This window comes from Hevea brasiliensis, chromosome 6 (assembly GCF_030052815.1).
Source record: "Hevea brasiliensis isolate MT/VB/25A 57/8 chromosome 6, ASM3005281v1, whole genome shotgun sequence".
NCBI classification, from domain to species: domain Eukaryota; kingdom Viridiplantae; phylum Streptophyta; class Magnoliopsida; order Malpighiales; family Euphorbiaceae; genus Hevea; species Hevea brasiliensis.
This window is the reverse complement of record NC_079498.1, coordinates 7,381,048-7,403,645: the sequence shown is the minus strand read 5'-3', so window position 1 is coordinate 7,403,645 and position 22,598 is coordinate 7,381,048. Positions and strand designations below refer to the sequence as shown.

The following is a 22,598-nucleotide window of genomic DNA, read 5'->3' as shown; positions in this document are numbered from 1 at the left end:
AAGATTGAGATGGCTAACCTGTAACAATGACTAAATAATGGCTGTTAGCATTACTAAAATTTTTCCCCTATTCCAATTTACTGTACAATGATCTGTCAAATTTGATGAGGCTGTTATCAATCTTAGTTGAACAATCTTGTTGACTTGATCCAAGTTCCTTACTCAACCAGCTCACATCTCTTTAACAAAGTCTTGAGGCAGCCATCAAAGGCTCAAAGAATGCCGATCTACTACTCCAGTTTTTCCACTCCACTGCAGACAGAAACAACAGTGAATCATTAGTGGATTTAGAAGCAAAAAATGGGGAAAAAAAAAAAAAAACACTGGTTTTCATCCAGGAAAATCCTATCAATTTCTAAAATGATTTAATCTAGTCGAGTATCAATGCACAATTTCACTCCCTAAGGACCTCAGCTAATTTTATGATCAAATTGAGAGCAAAATTAAAGTTTTGGAAATTTTAAAACTCTAAAAACCTTACCTCCTCCTTTAAAAGACCTTCATCCCAAACAAGTAAAGTAGTTTAAAACTTCATCCTCACCTTCAAAAACTTTCTCCCAAATTAGCTATAATTTGAATGAATAAAAAAATAATTATATTTTTATTGATCGCCGTTTGCGATAAGAGCGGATGACCAGGCGGTGATGGGCAACATCGAAGAAGATATGAGCTACAGCGAAACTGGCTGCTGCTTCTCACCATTAGTGAAGTCTATTTGCTGCCTAGAGCAAAATGAGAGAGGGAAGAGAAGGTGGCGGGGAAGGGAGGAGGGGGCTGTCCCCCGATTTTCAAAATATTTTTTTATAATATAATAATAATTATTTTTATTATTAAATTTTAAATATCTAAAATAAATTAATAAAGTAAATTTATTTAAATCTTTTATTATATAATTAAAAAAATTTAAACCTAAACAGATCTTTTATTAATTTAAAATTCTGTATTCTTAAATATTCATTATCAAATGATAATAACAATAATATTAAAAATATAATTATTTTAATTTATCTCTTCATATTACAAATATATATTATTACACTAAATGCAGTAAAAAATTTAGATTAAAACTTTTTAAATAAATCTCAAAATACATTTAAAAATATTAAAATAATTAAATTAATAAATTATATATTCATTAAATTTTTGTGGTATTACATGTTTTTTGTTATTAATAAAAATATTTGAAATTTATTAAGTTTTATTCTTTAAAAAAAAAAAGAAATTTATTAATCTTTGATTAGAAAAGATGGCATGAAGAGAAACGTAAGGAGATTTTTTTATTTGTGGTAACCCATAAACATAAAATTAAAAGTAACAAAGACATTAGTTTTACTGGAAAAAAAAAATCTAAAATTGAGAGTGAAAATTAACCCATGTTTAATGAAGCTTAAATTAGAAATAAGCAAGTTTTAGTAAAGAAATTAAATTGAATGATTATATTGAAAAAACATTTAAAATTAACTGCGAGTGAAAGTAATTATTATTAATAATAACTTAATGATAATTTCTTTTTAATTTTATTAAATTATTCCATGTGAATGTTAAAATTAATAAAATAATAATAATAATTAATAAATTATTAAACAATTTTATTAATAAATTTAATAAATAAAAACTTTATTAAAATAAAATAATTAACTATAAAATTTCAAGAATATGAAAAAAGATAAAGAGTTAAAATGGTTGTTTCCTTCTTACAAGATAGGGACAAAATTATATATATATATATATATATATATATATATATATATATATATATATATATATATATATATTTTATTATTTTTTTTTAACTTCTACACTGACTACAGTATATCTAAGTGAATCTTTTGCTAAAATAAAATTTATTAAAGCAAATTAAAAATTGAGAATAAAAATGAGACAATTCCTAAAATAGATATGATGAGTGAAAATGACACAATGATGAACAATATTACTTGGAACTCTACAACTGAACATCTGAATCATTATTCTTTCTTGCTCCATTACCCCTTAATGATGAAATCCTCTCTTTCTCTCTCTTTAAAAAGAAAAAAATTATCATTAATTGGAATAAGAAGGATGTCCTCATCAAACTTCTGTTCTAAGGCCAATGCTCCACTCAAGCACTCATCACTTTGCTCTTATGGTCAAGTCAGATATGCCTTTTTAACAAACTATTGTTAGGAGTACCCACACCACCAATGGGTGCTATGATTGGGGCGGGTCCACCTGATTATGTATGTTCCCCAAGCATCTGATTATAACCAACCTCTCCTCCCCTCAAAAAGAACCTAAAAAACTCAAACTTGAATAAATCAAACCAAACATCCACACAAAATTCCTCAGAAATAGAAGTCTTTCCAAAGTTTCAAAACAAAACCAGCCAAGATTATAGAGAGAAGAAAAAGGGGGAGAGACAGAAAGGCAGGGACAAAAATAGCTCAAAAAAAGATGAGGAAAAACGGAAAGAAGAAACTGCTATACATGGAAGCTACCCAAAATATACATGTAAAATTCCCAGACAAGGTCTATTTCCAGAAGCACCTATTCCAAACTGGTTCATCCCTCAATTAATTTTTTCAGTACAACAATGTACTGAAAATAAAAAATGAAAAAATGGGAACCACAAACTCCGACCCACCACCACGGTTGCCTGCATTATCAGGTCACATAAAAATGTTAGGAGTCAAGGGGGAAAAAAAAAAACAGAAGCAGCAGCTTTTATACAAGTATAAGCTCTTGGCTAAGAAATTTGGACTTCCACAAAATTATTGAAATATATCATAAAAATTTAGGTTTCAATTGAATCAGGGAAGTGCCATATTTTGATTGGATGATTTATTAGTTTATTAAGATGCAATTCTACTTCGTAAATGCGCATAAAAATCATGCAACTAAAGCTGACAGTAACAAGAAGCTACAAAAAGTAGGGGGCAACAGGGCACACCAGGATTTTTTAAAGTCTCTGATGTCGGCAAGGCAGGCAAGGACATCTCTGTAAGATTAGATAGCAACTACTTAGACATCAATGTTAAAATGTAGAAAATTTGTCTCTCCATGTCATCTAAAGCACTGTAAAAGAATTTCTTCCTTGTATCTTACCTGGAGCGCAAAGAGACAAGGATGACATGGAGGATGATGTTGGCCATGGGGCTGCAATGTTGTCAATCAGGTCACATGTAAAGCTGAACCCCGTTGAATTGTCAAATACAACATCTGCAGGCAAGCTTCGGAGTAGACACCCTATATTTGAATAAAGATTAAAATTAATAAAAAAAGAAAATCGTTCAAGGGCCCAAAAGAGGGGGAAAATTCAGTTTCTCATAAAATTTCAATAAGAATTAATCCTCACCCTCTTCTTTAATGCAGTCAAATGGACAAAATCTTATTTCCATCCCTACACAATTGAGAAAACACCGCATTTCTTGCTCACTAGTGCATACTAGTTCTTACCTCATAATCTCACACCATTTTCACTCAGCAAGATACAAGAGTTTTCACCAAGTAATAAACATTCTAGCAACATAATAGAAATCCATAGGTCTAAGGCATCAAGGAGAACAAAATAAATTTTTATGCAACAGATTGTCAACTCGACATTTTGAGCACAGGTCTGCCTATATTTCAAGAAGGCATTATCTTCACTATAGTATAAGCATATATATTTTATTGCAGGGAGATAGCGGGAAGGAAAGAGAAGAAACAAAAGCAAACCTTGTTGTCCATATGCTGCAACAGCAACCATCATCCGCACATGAATCCACAAATCAAATAAACAACATTAGATAAATGAAGAACACAGAAATGAGAAGTTAATAAAATTACATCAAAGCAAGGAAAAAACCTTGGATGCTAAAATCTTTCAGGTCAATGTCACAAAGCTCATATACATTTGTCATGACCCCGCCTTTTCGAAGAATAGACCCAAAAACTGTTGCGCAGATTATGGCTTGCTTGTTTGTAATTAGCATTTGCTTTTGTATTCCAGCAATATAAGTATTCAGTGAACTACAGCAGGAAGGACTGGGAGCAGCTACATTGCGACATGCTTTAATTACCTCTGATGGCTGCGTGAAATTCAATGGGCAAACTGCACAAACAAAAATAACTTCAAAAAGTGAAACAAACCAAACATTCCATAAACATTTACAACTACTGCTGCTATGTTCGATGAAATACAACAACGCAAGATGCACCCAAATAACACAAAGGTGTCTACAAGCAAAGAAAAAAAATTTACATATTTAGTAAAACTCGTAGTCATCTTCATGTCAACAGCTAAAGGACTACAAGTTTAACAAGATGAAAAAAAAAATCTATCAAAATCGATGAATCTTAATTGAAATATACATATATTATCATTTGAAAAGTGAATGAAAGCTAATGATCTATTCCAATAACATAAAGCCTACACTTCTAATCCTCTCTTCAAAAATAACATTATTATGTCATAAGACAATGCAAAATACAGCGAACTTCACCACCAAGTATCAGATTCACAAGAATTCACAAACATATCCATGGTGGAATATTTAGGCTCCATTTGGATAGATGTGAATTTCAAATGGTGAGGTTGGAGTTATGGAGGACTCTTGAGAATATGGGTTTTAGGCTAAGTAGAAGTAAGAAGGAATGCTATCAAAATGCAATCAATTCAAGTATTTAAGTTCCATAATCCAGAAGAACAGAATAATAGATGAAGACGTCACTCATAGGATCAAAATAGTATAGGTGAAATAGAGGAGCACGCTTGGTGTGCTATGTGACCATATGATCCTTGACAAAGTGAAAGGTAAGTTTTATAGAATTATAGTTAGGCCAACTATGTTGTAAGGGAGTAAATATTGGACATCTAAGGTATAACATACATAAGATGAGTGTGACAAAAATGCGGATGTTAAAATAGATGTATGGTATTACGATAATAGATAAAATTAGGAATGATCACAATGCATGTAGCATACATTGGAAATGAGAGAAAATTGATTGAGATGATTTGATCATATTCAATGTAGAGTATTTAACGCCCCAGTATAGAAATGTGATAAGTTAATGGTGGAAGGAGTGAGAAGGAAAAGGGGGACACCTAAAACGGCGTGGAGGGAGCTAGTATCAAAAGATTTACAATTTTTTAATATTGATGTGGAATTGATCTCAAATAGAGTTGAATGGCCAAAAAAAAATTTATATAGTTGATTCCAACTAATTTGGAGGTGAGGCTTAGTTGTTTTTGCTGTTGTTGAGGTATTTGAATTTGATATTATGTTGAAATTTTATAATTTTTCATTTGAAAGACATTGAAATTCTCAATCATTTCAAATGCACACCTATCAAAAGAGAGCCTTACAGAAATGGTCCAACAAAAAAATAGAAAAGTTCAAAAACAGAGATGTAATTGGATTAAATACATACCCTTGTTAACTTTGCAGGCTGATAATATTCGGAATGCAGCATTTGCAGCATCTGCTGAGAGTTTCTTAGAGAGATATGCATATACCACACCTTTGCAATCGTTAAGAACATCAATATGATTAGAATTGCTCACTAATTCTTTATTGTCATTGATCGTTAACTGTGTTCCAGAAATGTGAAGAACAGCTTCCATAACTGCAGGTTGGCAAATTGGTCTACAACATTCTTTAAGAGGATCAACAGCACTACAGGCTTCCAGCAACTTGCTTGTGTTAACTATTTTCTCAAAGCTAATAACATCCTTTACTGGACAAGACCCACCAGTAAGATTTGATGATTTTACAGAACAAAGTGCAGGTATTGTGGTATTGGCCCCTCTGCTGGCTAAGATACTAATGATATCTGAAAAACAATCATTAGCTACTGAATTCTCCAAAACCAACTTATCAGAGTTGATGCTGTAATAACCCTGGAAGATGTGGAGTAAACTGCCAAGCTGTGGACAACATATTACATTTCCTACAAGAGCTGCTAAAGGTACAGAGCAATCAGATGCTGTCTTATCCATGAGATTTGACATGGCAGAGAAATTTACAGGGCATTTCCCAGTTAAATTTGGTTCATATGTGGTGGGAAAAGTTGGGTACATAGGTGGCAAAGATTCACTAGGATAGGGGTAATGTGGGAAGACAGCAGGTGATATTTCTATGGGATTAAAAAGCCCAGAAATAGGTGGAGTCGCTAGCTCAGATGTGGAAGAAATGTGGTTAGGTTCAAGCAGAGTCTGCATCGCCACAACATCTCGGAAAATGGATAGCCAAATAATGAGTAATAAAAATCGTTGCCACAGTGAACCTGCAACATATAATCCAGCCATCAACACAAACAAAGATCATTCTCACCATAGTGAAGAATAACAAAATGTACGGAAAATAATAAAAAGAAAACAACCACAAGCACGTGAGAGAGAGAGAGAGAGAGAGAGAGAGAGAGAGAGAGAGAGACAGAGACAGAGATAGTGTGTGGATTATGTAAATACTCAGCATCCATTAGTGAACTACAGTGGCTTACCCTTAAGTTGAGTAACAGTCCAAAAAGAGCCCATAGTTCCACTAGCCTTCTGGCACCATTGAGTTTTACAAAACAAAACCCAACAGCGCTAAACTATACACACCCAAAACTTGCTCACAGCAATGCAGCATGCCAGGTCACCTGGTCAAACTTGAAATGTTACAATGTTAGGACAAAATTCAACAAGATACACCGGCAAAACACTAAGATTACCAAGTGCTTCAGCTGACAATAAGAAATTCACTTCAAATGATTCCCAATTTTAATGCCAAGATTACCATGGGATACCATAGACAATCAAACTTGACCAAAATAACATCCGAAGTTCATAACATTTTATACACACATGGATAGGCTGTATCCCAGAATTTAATTCATCTGAACACCATACAAGACATATTCCACAAGAGATTGCAAGATATCATTTACACAAATCACTCCACATTACAATGTCACTGACAAGCCATGAATTTTTTGCAGCTGGTGACTATTTATTTGTCTATACAGAATTGATTAGTTTATTCTGCATGGAATCAAGCTTCATATCCATGATTATAATACATGCTACATTCTCTTCCATTTGAGATATGAGCAAACAACACCTTCTAAGTATAACATCTGTAAGAACATACGTTATATCTATTTAAGCATAGACCAATATTTGATTATGTGAAATGATATCCTTACTTGAGCTAAATTGTTTCATCATATTCGAGCAAGTATAGTCTTGCGCAAATATAATGTGAAGATGAAAAGATCCAAGAAAAATTTCACTGTAGTTTCTCAGGTACTAATCAAAGGATTAGACATGACGTCTTTTTCCTAAAACAAATTAACGGGGAAAATCCTGAGGCTTTATTGTGGAAAATAAAAGAAATTACCATATCAATAATCACAACACAGTTTCTTTCTTCTCACATTTTCTCAGCTACCAAACAAAGGATTAAATAATTTTTGAGAAAAAAAAAAAAGCAGGCAGACCCATACCAACCCAAACAATCGTGTTAAGCTGAATTAAGCAGAAGCTTACCAAACGTAAATCTACAAACCCAACTTCTAATTCTTTTAATTTCTCGCATTTTCTCAGCTACCAAACAGGCAAAGAAAGCAAAAAGGGAAGGGGCAAAAGGAAAAAAGAAAAGAAAATAAAAAGGTACCTGAGGATGTTGAACCCATGTAAGATTTTAACTAGAAATCAAGTAAGCTAAAAGGGTATGGAGATCGAAGAAATTGCAAAAATCAGATCATTTGGTTGAGTGGATCGATTATGGTAAAGAAGGTAGAAAAATAAATAAATAAAAAAAAAGGGGTAGAAACCCTAAATCAGAGCTTTTTAGCGGAGTCAGTAGAAACCAGGAAAGTGTTTCTGTGAATCTGTGTGATTGTAAACTTGGCTGGGGGATAAAGTTGCTTTGCCTTTTAGACTCACTCAACCGGAGGCTGTGAAATCGTTGGTTCGATTCGGAATGCAATCAAACCAAAATAATCATCAATATAGTTATGTATATAATATATATAAAGCACAAAAGGATCCCATAAAATTAAGTTATTTAATTTATTAATCACATAATTTTTTAATTCACATGACTTAATGATTTAATAAAAAATAATCTCTTTAATTCTAAAATTTAAATTCTTATTTTTTTGTTTATTTTACTTCTTTAAAAATTTTAATATTTTTATTTTTTTACACATTTTCATTATCTTTAATTATACATAAACTAATTTAAAATATAATACAAATTATTTATCAAAATTTAAAATTTAAAATTATTATTGCTGTAATTTTTTATCCTTTAATTTGATAAAAAATTTAATTTTAAAAAAATAAACTTAAGACTTAAAAAAAATAATAAAATACAAATAATAATAATAATAATAATAATAATAATAATAATATTATTATTATTATTATTATTATTTCTTGAATATTATCATAATATTTAAACTTTTTTTATAGCATATTTATCATTATAGTTATTATAGATAAATTATTTTTAATAATATATAATTTTTTTAAATGTACTTATATTCTAAAAAATTATATTATTATATTCTTTTGAAAAAGTATTTAGAAAAAAAATAATTGATATCATTCTAAAAAATAAAATTTTAATTTAATTTTAATAAGATTTAATCATTCAAAATTTTAATAAAAATTTTAATTGTATTTAATATAATTAACTAAAAATTTTATTATTAGTGTGATTTTAAAATATAAAATTTTATAAAAATAAATATTATATTATATATTAAAATAAAAAATAAATAAATCACGCAATGATTATTTTACTAATTTTTACTCGTTTCTACGCAACCCAATCTGTTCTCTAATTCTATGTCAATTTTCATAATAAAAATAATGAAAAATTATAATTTAATACCCTATAATTTAGGGCATTTGGCAAATAGGATTCTAAAATTAAGTTCGCAATAAAAAGGTGTTTGAGCTTTTTTTTAATAAATAGAAAAAATTGTTTAGATATTGTTAAAAAAATTATGTTAAATTATAATTTATTGTTTGAGATTTAATGAAACCCATAAATTAGTTATTGTACTTTTAAAATTCATTTATTTAATTTTTGAAATTTTAATAAATTTATATATTGGTGTGTTAATTTAATTTTTTATTCAATTTATTATTAATTATACAAAAAAATACTAAAATAATATTATAAATTTATAATATATATTTTATTATAAAATATTCCCTATATTTTATAATAGTTATTATTTTAATTATAATATTATTATTTTATTTTATCAATATTCTAGATATATTAAATATTTTAACTAAAGAATTTAATTAGAAAATTTATTAATATATTATATTTTTATGATTAAAAAAAAATAAAAAAAATATATTATTTGGACGCATTCACATATATATATATATATATATATATATACACATTCAAGTATAGACAAATATGCATATTTATTAAAATATCAATAACTAAATAATTGAGTTTTAAAAATATAAAGACTAATGTGTATATAACTCAACTCAATTCAACTAAACTTTTATCTTAAAAATTTGGGGTCGACTATATGAATTCTCTTTCTCCACTCTAAACAATTTTGGGTTAAATCCTTGAAAATGTGTAATGCTTCTAGGTCACGTTGTACTACTCTCATCAAAGTCAGTTTATGTTTACTCCTTCTTTTCTTTTTATCCTCTACCCTAATGTATTCTACTTGTCTAACTGGAGCCTCCATATATGTACGCTTTACATAACCAAACCATCTCAATCTCCCTTCTTTCAACTTATTCTCAATTGGTACCACTCTACCTTTCCTCTAATATGTATGTTGAGTTGGGTAATATGTATGTTTCACTAAAATTTAACAACTAAATTTTAATTTACCTTAATGACATTTAGTTAATTTTCCCTCTTTACTAATAGTACGTAATCTCGGAGTACATTTTTTTTAAAAAAATTAACTTTAAGACCCTACTTAAAAAATGCATAAAATCACAAGGTAATTTTTTTATAATTTCCCCTTAAATGACTCCAAGGTTTGGCCATAATCATAATCTAGTTTTTTTTTTTTATTTAAAACAATTTAATATTTGGTTTGATTTGATTACCTAATTGGTCCTTTAATATAAAAAAAAAAAGTTTGCCAATTTATTATTAGGAAAAATATGAAAAGACCCAGTAGTTGTCCACTATCCCTATCTCCCCCCTTGCACCCACCTTTGATCCTCAACAAATTGTATAATAAAAAAGTGATTTCATGTAAATATAATGACAATTCAATAGTAAGTGGACATGTATATATGTATGAGTCCCAATAAGTGAACATGTATATATGGTGGGTCTCAAAAATCTATAATCACCTTGTTTTTTTTTTTTTTTTGAATTATCATTTGTTTACCATTCCATGTTAGATGTTAAATATGGAATTATAGTGATACTATAAAATTTCTCTCAATTCTCATTATCTCTCTCTTAAACCATTAGCATGCTATAAATATTCGTGGAAATTTTTTTCTTAACAACTCCAAAAACTACCACTCAAGTCTCACTCTCCCTTGCCTCTCTTCTCACTAGTGCTTCCCCCTTCCCCCATTCCTGCTAATAGCAAGCATGTCCCCCTGTTCCTATTGTTGATTGTGAACCCATCCCCCTATTCCCTTTTGTTGATTGCAATTCCATCTCCTTTCCCGTTACCATAAATTTGTCGAGTTGAAATTCTAAAATTTTGTTTAGTAATTGAGTTATAACTCCCCTCTATCGAACGCATTTGCAATTGAAATTTATGGTTTTAATTTTTTATTTGTATATTTTGTGAAATTGAGAAATTGTGCTTTTTCTTCTTTTAGAAAAAGAAGAACAAGATAGATAAGAGAATGAGATACCCATAAAGGGAGAGATGGAGCAGTATGAGTTAGAGGGAGAAGGAATGGGAGAGAGGGACGTGTGTGTGTGTGTGAGAGAGAGAGAGAGAGAGAGAGAGAGAAGTAAAAGGAGGGAGTAAGAGAGGGAAAGATGAAAAAGAATAAGAGAGAATGAGAAGGAGAGATGAAAAAGAATAAGAGAGAATGAGAGGGAATGATAAGAATAGATGGGATCAAATAGGGGTGTACATGGGTCGGTTTGGACAGGTTTATTGTATTTTACTAAACCAAACAAAAAAAGTTGATTTTGACAGTATTTAAATCGAAACCAACAAATTAAATTATAAAATCAAAATGTTCAGTTTTCACATTAATCAGGTTGGGTTTAGTTTATAAGTTTTTACTTGTTTTAATAATTTTTAGTCTTTTATAATTCAACTCTTAATAAATCTTTTTCATATACATATTATCATAGATTAATTAAAGAACAAAATATTACCTTAAGATGTATTATTCAATAAAAATAAATAAGAATAAAAAACAAAATAAAATTATTCTTATATATTAAACTTTGGTTTGATTTTTACTATGTCAACTCAAAACCTAAACTGAAAATTTGATTTATAATTATTTTTAAATCATAATCAATATTTAAACATATAAAACTTCTAGTTTTGGTTTGAATTTATTCATATTAGTTTGATTGATCGGTTTAGCGATTTCTCTCTACACCCCTAAAGTGGAATAAGGGGGAGAGAGAAGAACAATAGAAAGAGAGGGAGAGGTGGAGTAAAATGAGGGATAAATTTCACCATTGTCCCTAAATTTAAGACATTATAATAATACCATCCATGAACTATTTTGACATAAAACCTATTAAAATTCAATTTAATGCTCATAAAACTGCATTTTACTTAGCATTAAATGTTTTTCGATTGTTTATTTTCTCTCTCCTCCCTAATTCTTCATCTCCCAATCCCATTCTCTATCTCTCATTTTGCCTCTTCTTTCCTACCCCTTTTTATTTCTCATTCTACTACCCTCTCTATTATTCTATATAAGTTTGAAACTCATAGCCACTCACCTAAGTCCTTCCCCTTCCCCCTCCCACTTTTCCCTTTTTTTCTTCATTGTTCTGCAAAATCTGAAACTCACAGCCACACTCTCTCTCCTTCCCTTTTCTCCTCACTCCTTTCTTTGACAATATCCAAATCATAATAATAATATATCAACTAAGAAAATCATAAACCATAATTTTCAATTAAAAAAAAGCACAGATTTCAATCATAAATCAAAAATTAAGAAAATCAAAGTGCAGGATTTCTTCTTTCCCTAATCTAATAAAAAACTTGATTAATAATAAAAAAAAATACCAATTAGACTAATTTATTGAGTAAACCCTACTCTACATACTATAGTATTCTAATTTCTAAGGTTTGCATTCATTATCATGATGAGTAAATTCATTTCATTTGATCAATTCATTGAATTGTGCTATTGTATCATCATTAAGGTTATCATCATTAAGATCAACTTTAATTGCTTTAAAAATGAAATATAATTTCTATAAATGTGTGTTTGATATATATATATATATATATATATATATATATATATATAATATTAAATTCACATAATTTTAAGTAAATGTTAATTTTTTTAAGTGTAAATTTTCATGATTATTTTAAATTATAAATAATTATCTAAAGTGAATAAGATTTTTGAAATATAAAGATTATTTTTTTTAATAATTGAGAATGAGATTTGTTTCAATAATCTAAATGTGTTGCTAAGAAAGCATGATTTAGTTTTTTAATGTTTTAAAATGAATTATTATTATTATTATTATTTATTTTTTTTACTTGTGCCAATTAGAATTAATGGGTTAAGTTTTCACGAACATTTAATTTGATCGAACTCTAATAATCTGAGTTTAAATAATATATGATTGAATTTAGAATTGATTCAGATTTAAAAAATAACAGGTTTGAATTGGATTCGAAATAAACTCATTTACATAAATATTTAATTAAATATAAAATATATATTTTTTTATAACAACATTTATAAAATTTTTATATATTTTATTTCAAATAAAATAAAATTTAAATATTTTATAAAATTATTAAATTTTTAAAATATAAATTATTAATAAAAATAAATTTTTATATAGATTATTAATTAAAATATATAAAATTAAATACGTTTAAATATTTTTTAAGTAATAATAATTGAATTTGAAATGACTTTGAAAATTAATTTTAATCCAATTTAAATTTGTAAAATATTAATCTAGTTTAAATTCAAGATTTGGGTATATTAATTTTCACCAATACCTTATTAATTATTATCTTCAGTGTCAATTGATTATTTTCACATCATAAAAAGATAAGGAAAGAAAAATCATATTTTTTTTATTTGGATACAAGAATAATAATTTATAAATTATACATATAAATTAATTTTCATATAATTATTTTAATTTTATCAAAGCAATAATAATAATCACGATTAATTTAATAGGAGAGTATAATAATGTATTTGTAAACTTATAAACTCAATGGGTGGAAAAATATTTTTATTTATGCATAATGTTAATAATAAATATTATTTTTAGTAATTTTTCAAAATATATATTATTTGTATTTTTTTTCCTTTGTAAAATAAATAATAGGATAATGAAAATGAAAGTTAGTAATTTATCCTTCTTTGGAATTTTGATTCTCGGCCGATGTTAAAAGAAAACCGAAACAGAACAAGCCAGCATGCTCTTCCCCATAGCAGAATAGCAGCAACAGAACACGAAGAGGAAGGCTATGAAGAACAACCATAACAGTAGTTCAAGTCTCGATTCAAGATTCAACCAGACCCTCAATAATGTTCAAGGGTACGTATTGAAATTCCATTTCTTGTCAGTTCTCATTTGACAATTCTCAATTCTTGTTCATTGTTTAGCGCCGGTGTTTTTATTTTGGTTTTTGACTTTGAAATCCATTTGAGAAAAGGTTTAGATCTCTCAAATTTCCATTATAGTTCTTGAATTTGAGTTGTTGAGAATCTTGATTCTTTGTTTTTGAGAGAATGGTTCCATTTTATGCGCTAGCCTAAGAGTTTTACGTTCCCAAGGAGGCAAGGATTCCCATTTGCCTTTATTAGCTTTAACTGGTTATAGTTTATTCTTAAAATTGAGGATACATTTGTGTAAGAAGCTTCAGATCTCTTAATTTTACGCTTAGGAATCTGGTATAAATGTTCCTTGGAATAAAATTCCGTAGTGGTTTTGAAATTGGTTTAAAACTCATGTCAATTGTAGCATTGGGATCTCAAGAATTAAATGTTGCGGATGATAATATTAATATGGGTTTTGTTGTCTGTGATGAGTTTATAGAATTCAATTGGGTGATCTTGCAATTATTGGTATTTTTTTCACATCTGAAAAATGAAATGCCGTGTTTTAGTTTGATAATCAATGCTAACATGGGAGCAAGATATTTAATCTTTATGCACCAAATGCTGTTATTTTAATTTTATGCTTACACATGACCTGCAAGGCCCTGAGCACATTGATATATTCAGAGAGATGCATTTATGGACAGAGAGATATGTTCCTGGAATAGCTGTGTGATTTTAACTTTAGACCTATCTAGCTTGATAAAAGTGTACTGTCTGTTATTTATGCTTATTTCAAAACGTTCTGAAGGAGACTTTTCCCCCTTGGTTTATAGCATTAAGTCTCTGGACGAAATGATACTGATGCTCTCTCCCTCCCTCCCTCCCTCTCATTTATGTGGGTGTGAATGCATGTGTGTATGTCCGCCTACTAGTTTGTTTGGTGATTATGTGCTTGAAAACTATTGTCTTATTAGTTCTAAAGTTAAGCCACTTCATCTTGACATTCATATGATTTGGTGGTGCGGTTCTAATCATATTTATTGCTGCTAGCTACGGATTTTGGATTTTCTATTACTTTGTCTTCAAAATAACTTAGACCTTTTCTTTTCAAATCTTTTATTGTGATCAAGGTTGCTTAAAGGTCGCAGTATTCCTGGTAAAATATTACTGACTAGGAGAACAGATCCACCAGAGGATCCAAGCTTACAAGAACATTCTCCTAGTTTTGGAAGGAGCTTCTCAGAAAATGATGTTGGCACAAGTGATCGAATTGACATGTCAAGGGAGGTAACATATACAATAAATGCTCAAATTTTCAATTGCTGTGCTTTTTTAGCATTCCTAATGTGCTGTTTAGTGATTAATCTTATTTCTCATATAGGCTGAAGCCCAGAGTACAAGCAAGATAAATAATAATGCAACTACAAACAAGTCGAAACCTACATACTCCAATAGTGAGACTACTTCCAAAGACATTCAGAAGTCCCCCATGGGGGCTAGAGCTACAGATTCTGCAAGAGTTATGAAGTTCACTAAAGAGCTATCTGCAACAACGGTTATATTAGGTATATTGATATGCTTTTGCCTTCTTGTTTATTAAAATTTAATTTATTTACTTTTTGGGTAATACGTTATTGATAAAAAGTTTGAATATATATGTTAGGGATGCTTAGGCTTAAGAAAAGTTTTATTGTTTATGAAGATAAGTGTTGCCACAATCACAGTAACATGAAAAGTACATGATCTTTAACTTCACTATGGAAAACCAGTTGATCTATCATATTAAACAAAAATTTATATTATCGCAATTATATGCAAAGGCAAATGAACATAATGAGATGATTTTTAAGGAAACTGGATGTGGGAGTTGAAAGGAGAGATGAAAAAGTAAAGGTCCAAAAAACACTTGAGACCACAAGCTGATTTTTCACTTGGGGTCTACGTGAAAATGCTGATTATATATAACGCCAATTGACTACTGATCTGAGTGGAATAATCTTGGTAAACTCAGTTGAGTAAGTTTTAAGAAAGGTTATTTCATTTCTTGATGTCTGATATGAAAATTTAAATTTTCATGAAAACCTAATAGTGAATGATGATTAAAATGCTTGAATGATCTGAATTAATGTCATCCTGAGTTGAGTAAAGCAACAAATATGCTTTTTTTACTAATCAACTTAATGGAAAAATTTTCTAAAATGGATAATTGTTAGCAATGCTTTTACTGGAAAGTTAAGAGTTATTAAAGAAAAGTAAGACTGAACTGGATGGTGATGTCTAATTAGATGAAGGATCACACAATGGAAGGTGCAACTTGAAGTGCATACAATGATTGGGATCTGTAGATAGCAGTTAGCACCATTTGGGATGATGGAGTTGTCTAGGGTGCTTCAATGTTCTTTGGTTGAAGAAGGCTAAAAAGGACGTGAGAAATAGCAGCTAGAGAAGTGGGATTCTGGAGAATAAAATCTGGAAAAGGCAACCATAAAAAAGAGCCCCTTTATATTGGTAACAATAGTTATTGTATTGGTAACAACATGATAATGGCCATTAACATTATGGTCATTACCCTTGCAATTTTTTTTTCTGCCATTTATATATAAGGCATAATTTTAATGGTTATGGGGCATTCAAAATCTGTTAATTAAAAACTATCATTTGACACCATGGTGCAAATATAGGATACTAGGACCCTACATAATTGTTGCTGGTGATGCATACTGTCTGAAATTCAGTAATTAGATTGGCTATGCTTATTGATATGTCATTGCAGTGGACTTCATCTTTCACATCTTCATGTGATTTGGATATCCTTGGTGTACTTATAGCCTATCTATTGTGCACTTATGTGTGTTTATGTGGCATTCTTAATTCTACATTTATTGAGTGGTGACATTCTCCATTTTCCTCTCTCTTCGTTATTCATTTATACGTATGTTCATCAACAATTTTTTGGGTTATGCTATTCGATAGTTTAGATTTCTATTTGCAATTAATGCACTGTGATTATTTTCTTGATAATGATTTGCAACATCATGGACTTTGGTTTTTGGGGTTTTGATTTATTTTGTCCATCCACTGGTCTTAATGTTCTTTTAATGTAAATACTAATTGAATATTACCACTTTTCTTTGAAATTCATTGTACAGAGAGATTGCGTGAGTTAGCTTGGAGTGGTGTACCACCATATATGCGCCCCAAAATTTGGAGGCTTCTCTTGGTAAGCTTGATGCGGCTATACATGTCCTTCCATTGAAATTCCCATTAATTTTCCCTCTGAAACTAGTCTGAATTGCTTTGCATTAAAAACTTGATGTTCCTTTGAATGGTCTACAACCTCATTTTTTTTTTTTATGTATTTGCACATACATACGGAGCATAGTAAAGGATAATTAGGCATTGATGTTATTATGGTGGCCATGTGTGAGAGAGAGAGAAAGAGTGCTCATTTTGGTTTTTTATATTCACACACACATGTGGACACACAGAGCATAGTTAAGGAAAGGATTAATGTTATTATGGTGGCCAAGAGAGAGTTGCCTTGAATGATGCAAAAGCTAAGAGTTTGTTCACAATGGTATAACTTGTTCTAACATGATGCAAAAGCTGACAAGTTGTCCACATGGTATAACCTAACTTTTACATGTGGTTTCTTTTGTTTATTTGTCCTGCCAAATTGGGTCTTAGGAAGCTGTGAAACGTGCTCATTTTATTATATGTCCAGCAAATTCCAGTATCTGGTTATTTTGCTGGTTTTATTTTCCTACTGATTGGAAGTAAGGGGTTGGCAATTATAACAGATCATGACCTCTGGTTAGTGTGGCTTAACCTAATATTGCTTCTTATGCTTTTAACTACAAGTTGCTTTTAAATATGAACTGACAACAGGGATATGCACCACCTAATTCAGATAGAAGGGAGGGGGTTTTGAGAAGGAAGCGGCTCGAGTATCTTGATTGTGTTGCTCAGTTTTATGACATTCCAGATACTGAACGTTCAGATGATGAGATTAACATGCTTCACCAGGTTTTTACAGATTGAATGTGCACATTTTTTTTTTAATTCATGTGCCCAATTTTTGACATTTGTCTTTGCTCCCCTTGTTAGATTTCTGTTGATTGTCCAAGAACTGTACCGGACGTCACTTTCTTCCAGCAAGAACAGGTTCAGAAATCCTTGGAGCGCATTCTTTATGCATGGTTAGATATTATTATTACCTTCCCTTCTTTATTATAAAGGACTTTTTAAATATAATTTCGTAATTTCTATGGAAGGGAATTGTTGGATTATTCTTGTGTCTTGGTAATGAAGATTTGATTAAATATGAAAAGAACTCTCATTTGCTCTTTGAATTAATAATTGATCAAATCTCTATTATTTTTTGATAGAAACCTTGCTCAGCCTTTTATTATGGCCTTGATGCATCTTCTAGTAAATGTTGGATGCAGCACAAATATAAAGTATTCATTCTAGGCTTTGTTAAAGGGGATTGAGTCAAACTCATTACAAGTTCAACATGTTAAATAAAAAGTTAGCTTTTTTATTCATTAGATATGTGTAATTGAATTTTAATGACTGTAAATGCAGTGTTAGTTGGTAAATCTCACACCTGTTCAACTATTATGCTCGGTATATAGGACAAATATTTTTAAATGCTTATTTTTTACCTAACTTAAACTTGCCAAGCCAAACTTGTATTAAACTCAAAATGACCTGATATTTTAGGGTTGGAACCAGTGTTATTAAACCCGCATGCTAATTTGACCCAGTGAAATAGTGACTCAGGCATCAAACTGGTCTGATTTATAATCGAACTGAATAAGGAATTGAGCCACTAAAAACCATGTGACCCGGCAGGTTGACCTGGTCAATACAAGTTGTCACTTAATCTTCAAGGAAAAGATATTTTGAGTGTTGGTAAATAGATTTGAACCCAATATCTCATGGGAGACCTTTGAATACCAAGCCAATTGAGCTTACTTGGTAGTTTTCTCTTTTTATATATATATATATTTCAAAATAATTATTTTATTACATATTTTCTTATAAATTTTGAAAATAAAAAAAATTGAATAATACTATTTAAAATTTAAACATTTTTATATAAAATTTAAAAACACCATTAAGATATATATAAATATAAACTAATGAATGTTGAAAATTTAATATAAAAAAATTAAAAACTAGTTAATTAAACTTATTTATTTATGTTAATAGGTGTATAGTTAATTAATTTTTTTTAATGATCCTTAAACAAGTAACCTATCAACTCAGTCTCTCAGCCAAGTCAACGCCTAGGCTGGATTTAATAATAAAAACTTACTTTAAAAGTTCGCAGAAAAAGTCAATATAAAAAGAATTTGCAATACCACAGAGCGCCCCCCCCCCCTTAAAAAAAAAAAAAAAAAAAAAGAAAAAAAAAACTACAAAATAGATCCAAATAACCTGAATGATTTGAAACAAATACCCAAAAGTTGATCTCTGGGTAATCTGAAAGCTCTTAAAACTTGAGTGACCTGAACTCAAAACAGCTTGGATAAAGGTGGCACCAAAAGTGACCCAAAACTGAAATATCTCAGCTTGAACCCACCCATCTCAACCTAGTTATGACCTTTACACACTGACATCCTTTATGCACTGAAAAGGCATGAACTCTGAAATGTCATGTTGATCATTTGAACTCATATCTCAATACGTACTCAGATTTGGGTATTGGCTTTAGGGATTGCAACAAATCTGAACTCTGAAGTGTTCTCAAATCTCTGTCTCACCTTTATATTCTTCCAATTTTTGCTACCTAGATATATTCTATTTCATAAATTATGAGTTCCTCTTGATTATTTGTTTTTTAATTTCTTCATACTGTGATTGTTCACACTTTCGTTGCTGTAGTCATGACGGTATGGGTTTATGCAAGGTCTAGTAACAAGTTGGCTACTTTGTAATCATCAAGCGGCTTACTAAAATATTTTCTCGGGATGATTACACTCAACACTCTAAACTTTGGGGGATTTTACAAATTGAACCCCATGCTTTAAAAACGTTGCAGTGTCAACCCTAGCCTATAGTTTGGACTTCACACCAGCTGTTGCCAAAATTTCCTTTTGAAATTTCTCTTGACCCTTTTTTTTGTTAGACAAAATTGGTTTAGGATTTCAAATGCCCATAGAATAAATTTTGATTTGATGCCTGTTTGTACAAAATAGTTAAATATTGTGTGAGAAATCTTGGAGAGAAGTTTTAATTGAAGCTGGAATCTTTTTACCTGTAATTCATAGATTAAATAGTGTCGGATGTAAAAATTAAACACTTAAACCTTTTCTACTCAGCAAGAGTGTCCTTTAGGTTCCTTATTTTTAAGATATCATTGTGATAAAAATGTGAATTTGAGAAAAAATCTAGTAAGGTTTTTAGTTGTGATTATTTATCAAATTATAGATTACTTAATGTTGTATGTGAAATTTGAACACATAAGCCGTTTCTACTTATTATGGGTTTCCTTTAGGTTTCTTATTTCTAAGATTTCATGGAAACTGAATGAGAATTTTAAAAAAGAAAATTTAGTAAGGTCTTTACTTGCAATGGTTTATAAATTTTGGGGTTGACGTTGTAATGTTTTAAAGCATGGATCAATGTTAATAACCCCTAATGTACAGAATGCTGGCTGAAATTATCCTATTTTCTTTCTTGTCTTTGCTGACTGCCAAAAACCAGCCTGTATCCACAATCGACATGCTTATCACATTTTATATTTCTGGAGGTGAATAGGGTGACCAAAGCATCTATAGGCTGAAAAATGTGGTTGTAAATGTCCTCAAGTATTTTATTGTTATTCTAGTGGTAATCTCTTTTTGCTTTAGGTGTTATGTTTTTTGATTTCTTTCCAGGGCAATTCGGCATCCTGCAAGTGGATATGTTCAGGGAATAAATGATCTTGCCACACCCTTTCTGGTTGTTTTCTTGTCTGAATACTTAGAAGGAGACATCGATAACTGGTCTATGGATGATCTATCTCCAGATAAAATCTCTGACATAGAGGCTGATTGTTATTGGTGCCTGTCGAAGTTACTAGATGGCATGCAAGACCACTACACTTTTGCTCAACCTGGAATACAGAGACTCGTGTTTAAGTTGAAGGAATTGGTTGGGCGGATTGATGGTAAACACTTATTCTACCTCTTTTTTTCTTGAATAAAGGGTTTGCATTTCGAATCCATGACTTCTATTTCATATTACTCCTAGGTATATTAACTGCCAACTACCATGTCAACTGCCAATCCCTGTTGGTGGTGAAACAATTCTTTATTCTCTCTGCCAAGCACCTCATTTTTCCTTGGTTGAGGGCCAGAAGAGTATATTTTGAATTTGTATGTCTGCAGGGAATAAATCTTTGTTACTGCTATATGATAGCTTTATTGGTTTCTTGGCTGCATTGGCAGTGGCAGCATGTTCCTCAAGACATGCATTAGCATCACTGCAACATTTGCCTTTCATGCACACAGTATTTTCAAAATGCCACTGTTACCTCATGGCTGCATAACCTGGCTTATTTTTAAGTATATTTTATGCTTTGTAAGTTCAATTATGAAGCATGCATGCACCATCTCAAAATTTGGTTTTAAAAATTGTTGCAGAACCTGTTTCAAGGCACATGGAAGAGCAAGGGCTTGAATTTCTTCAATTTGCTTTTCGTTGGTTCAATTGTCTTTTAATACGTGAGGTTTGATTTCTTAACTCTACTGCTAGTGGTTGCAAATATTCCATAACCTGCACTTCAATTTTCACATTCAGTTCACTAACCTGAACCTTTCAGGTTGAGTAAGCAATTTTACATTGTTGTTTTATTAGATCCCTTTTCATCTTGTTACCCGCCTGTGGGATACATACCTGGCTGAAGGAGATGCATTACCAGATTTCCTCGTGTACATATACACCAGTTTTCTTTTGACGGTGAGCATCACAGTTACTTCTTTTGCACTAACACTTCACACTGTTACATGTTTGAAATGCTCTATTGCTGTAATAATTTTTCTCCCTTCCTGCAATGCTTGTGTTGTGTGAATGATGAAATGTCTTTCTATTGCTGTTTATTATATGTATGAAAAACTAAAGGAAGCATGTATAAAAACTTCAATGGTAAAGGCAGGAATCAACAGCATATACATGTTGAGTGAGGGTTACTTCAGATTTTTGTGAATTGCATAATAGCAGTGTGACTGATTTCCCTTAACAAAAATAGCAGCATCAAATTCATTTCTAAAATACTTCCACTTGTTGCTATTTTGAACTTATTGTTTGATATGTTTTAGAGAGAGGATTTAATTTGAGCACTCATAGAAAGATTATTCACCAAGTACTTAATAGTGTGCCGTGCCTTTTCTCCAGTGGTCAGATAAGCTTCAGAAACTTGATTTCCAAGAGATGGTGATGTTTCTTCAACACCTTCCAACTCACAACTGGACGCACCAAGAGCTTGAGATGGTACTTTCTAGAGCATACATGTGGCACAGTATGTTCAACAGCTCCCCCAGCCACTTGGCTAGCTAGCAGCTAGAGAGGAAGTAATATTCTCTATTCATTAACAGCCTCAATTCGATTTCCCTTTCAGTAACTTTTTGTATTTATTCTTGGGGTTGCTCAAAGCAGTTTGTCATCTGCAAATGTAAGTTTTCAAATTGTAGTAGGGGGTGATCAACCAGTTCTGTCTTGCCTGTTTTGGTTGTGTAATATTTTTGTATTCTCAAGCATTGTACAATAACCATTGACCATTGAGTGAAGAAAGAAAAGAAAAAGAATCTTCCTATAGCAATTTTTTGAAGTTGATGAATGGGCGTCAAAACTTAAGATTATCATGTAACAATACCAGTGCATTTTTTACAGATGTAAATCCCTTGTA

The 22,598-nt window shown here is 30.6% G+C and overlaps 2 protein-coding genes across 5 annotated transcripts; one reads left to right on the top strand and one right to left on the bottom strand.

Annotated features, from left to right (window-relative positions):
- Positions 1–23: 23 nt before the first annotated feature.
- Positions 24–7,830, bottom strand: LOC110673728 (uncharacterized GPI-anchored protein At1g61900). Of its 3 annotated transcripts, none has more exons than XM_058148334.1 (8): positions 7,623–7,830; positions 6,466–6,615; positions 5,395–6,249; positions 3,827–4,072; positions 3,697–3,711; positions 3,085–3,225; positions 2,930–2,977; positions 24–252 (listed from the first exon to the last, which is right to left on the bottom strand). In XM_058148334.1, exons 2-8 carry the CDS (start codon positions 6,497–6,499, stop codon positions 182–184), a joined length of 1,410 nt encoding a protein of 469 aa, XP_058004317.1. In that variant the 5' UTR covers positions 6,500–6,615; positions 7,623–7,830; the 3' UTR covers positions 24–181. The 3 variants fall into 3 exon arrangements, with proteins under 3 accessions (XP_058004317.1, XP_021692587.2, XP_021692588.2); XM_021836895.2 differs by lacking the exon at positions 24–252 and adding an exon at positions 2,275–2,635; XM_021836896.2 differs by lacking the exon at positions 24–252 and adding an exon at positions 2,275–2,635 and having other exon boundaries at positions 6,466–6,606.
- Positions 7,831–13,451: 5,621 nt separating this feature from the next.
- Positions 13,452–22,507, top strand: LOC110673729 (uncharacterized). 2 transcript variants are annotated; one of them, XR_009149391.1, is made up of 10 exons: positions 13,452–13,697; positions 14,833–14,989; positions 15,084–15,267; positions 16,852–16,922; positions 17,591–17,728; positions 17,810–17,901; positions 20,590–20,861; positions 21,337–21,422; positions 21,516–21,652; positions 22,088–22,142. XR_009149391.1 is itself a non-coding variant. In XM_021836898.2 (10 exons), exons 1-10 carry the CDS (start codon positions 13,627–13,629, stop codon positions 22,247–22,249), a joined length of 1,335 nt encoding a protein of 444 aa, XP_021692590.2. In that variant the 5' UTR covers positions 13,464–13,626; the 3' UTR covers positions 22,250–22,507. The 2 variants fall into 2 exon arrangements, 1 of the variants encoding a protein (XP_021692590.2); XM_021836898.2 differs by having other exon boundaries at positions 13,464–13,697; positions 21,551–21,652; positions 22,088–22,507.
- Positions 22,508–22,598: the final 91 nt, after the last annotated feature.

What these genes read in the sequence shown, in the direction of transcription:
- LOC110673728 (XM_021836895.2), bottom strand. Translation starts at nt 6,499, where the DNA reads ATGGGCTCTTTTTGGACTGTTACTCAACTTAAGG. An exon ending in GACTGTTACTCAACTTAAGG is followed by an intron (nt 6,250 to 6,465) that starts GTAAGCCACTGT and finishes TATATGTTGCAG; the next exon opens with GTTCACTGTGGCAACGATTT. An exon ending in AGCCTGCAAAGTTAACAAGG is followed by an intron (nt 4,073 to 5,394) that starts GTATGTATTTAA and finishes TTGTTTGTGCAG; the next exon opens with TTTGCCCATTGAATTTCACG.
- LOC110673729 (XM_021836898.2), top strand. Translation starts at nt 13,627, where the DNA reads ATGAAGAACAACCATAACAGTAGTTCAAGTCTCGATTCAAGATTCAAC. An exon ending in AAATTTGGAGGCTTCTCTTG is followed by an intron (nt 16,923 to 17,590) that starts GTAAGCTTGATG and finishes AACTGACAACAG; the next exon opens with GGATATGCACCACCTAATTC. An exon ending in ATTGGTTGGGCGGATTGATG is followed by an intron (nt 20,862 to 21,336) that starts GTAAACACTTAT and finishes AAATTGTTGCAG; the next exon opens with AACCTGTTTCAAGGCACATG.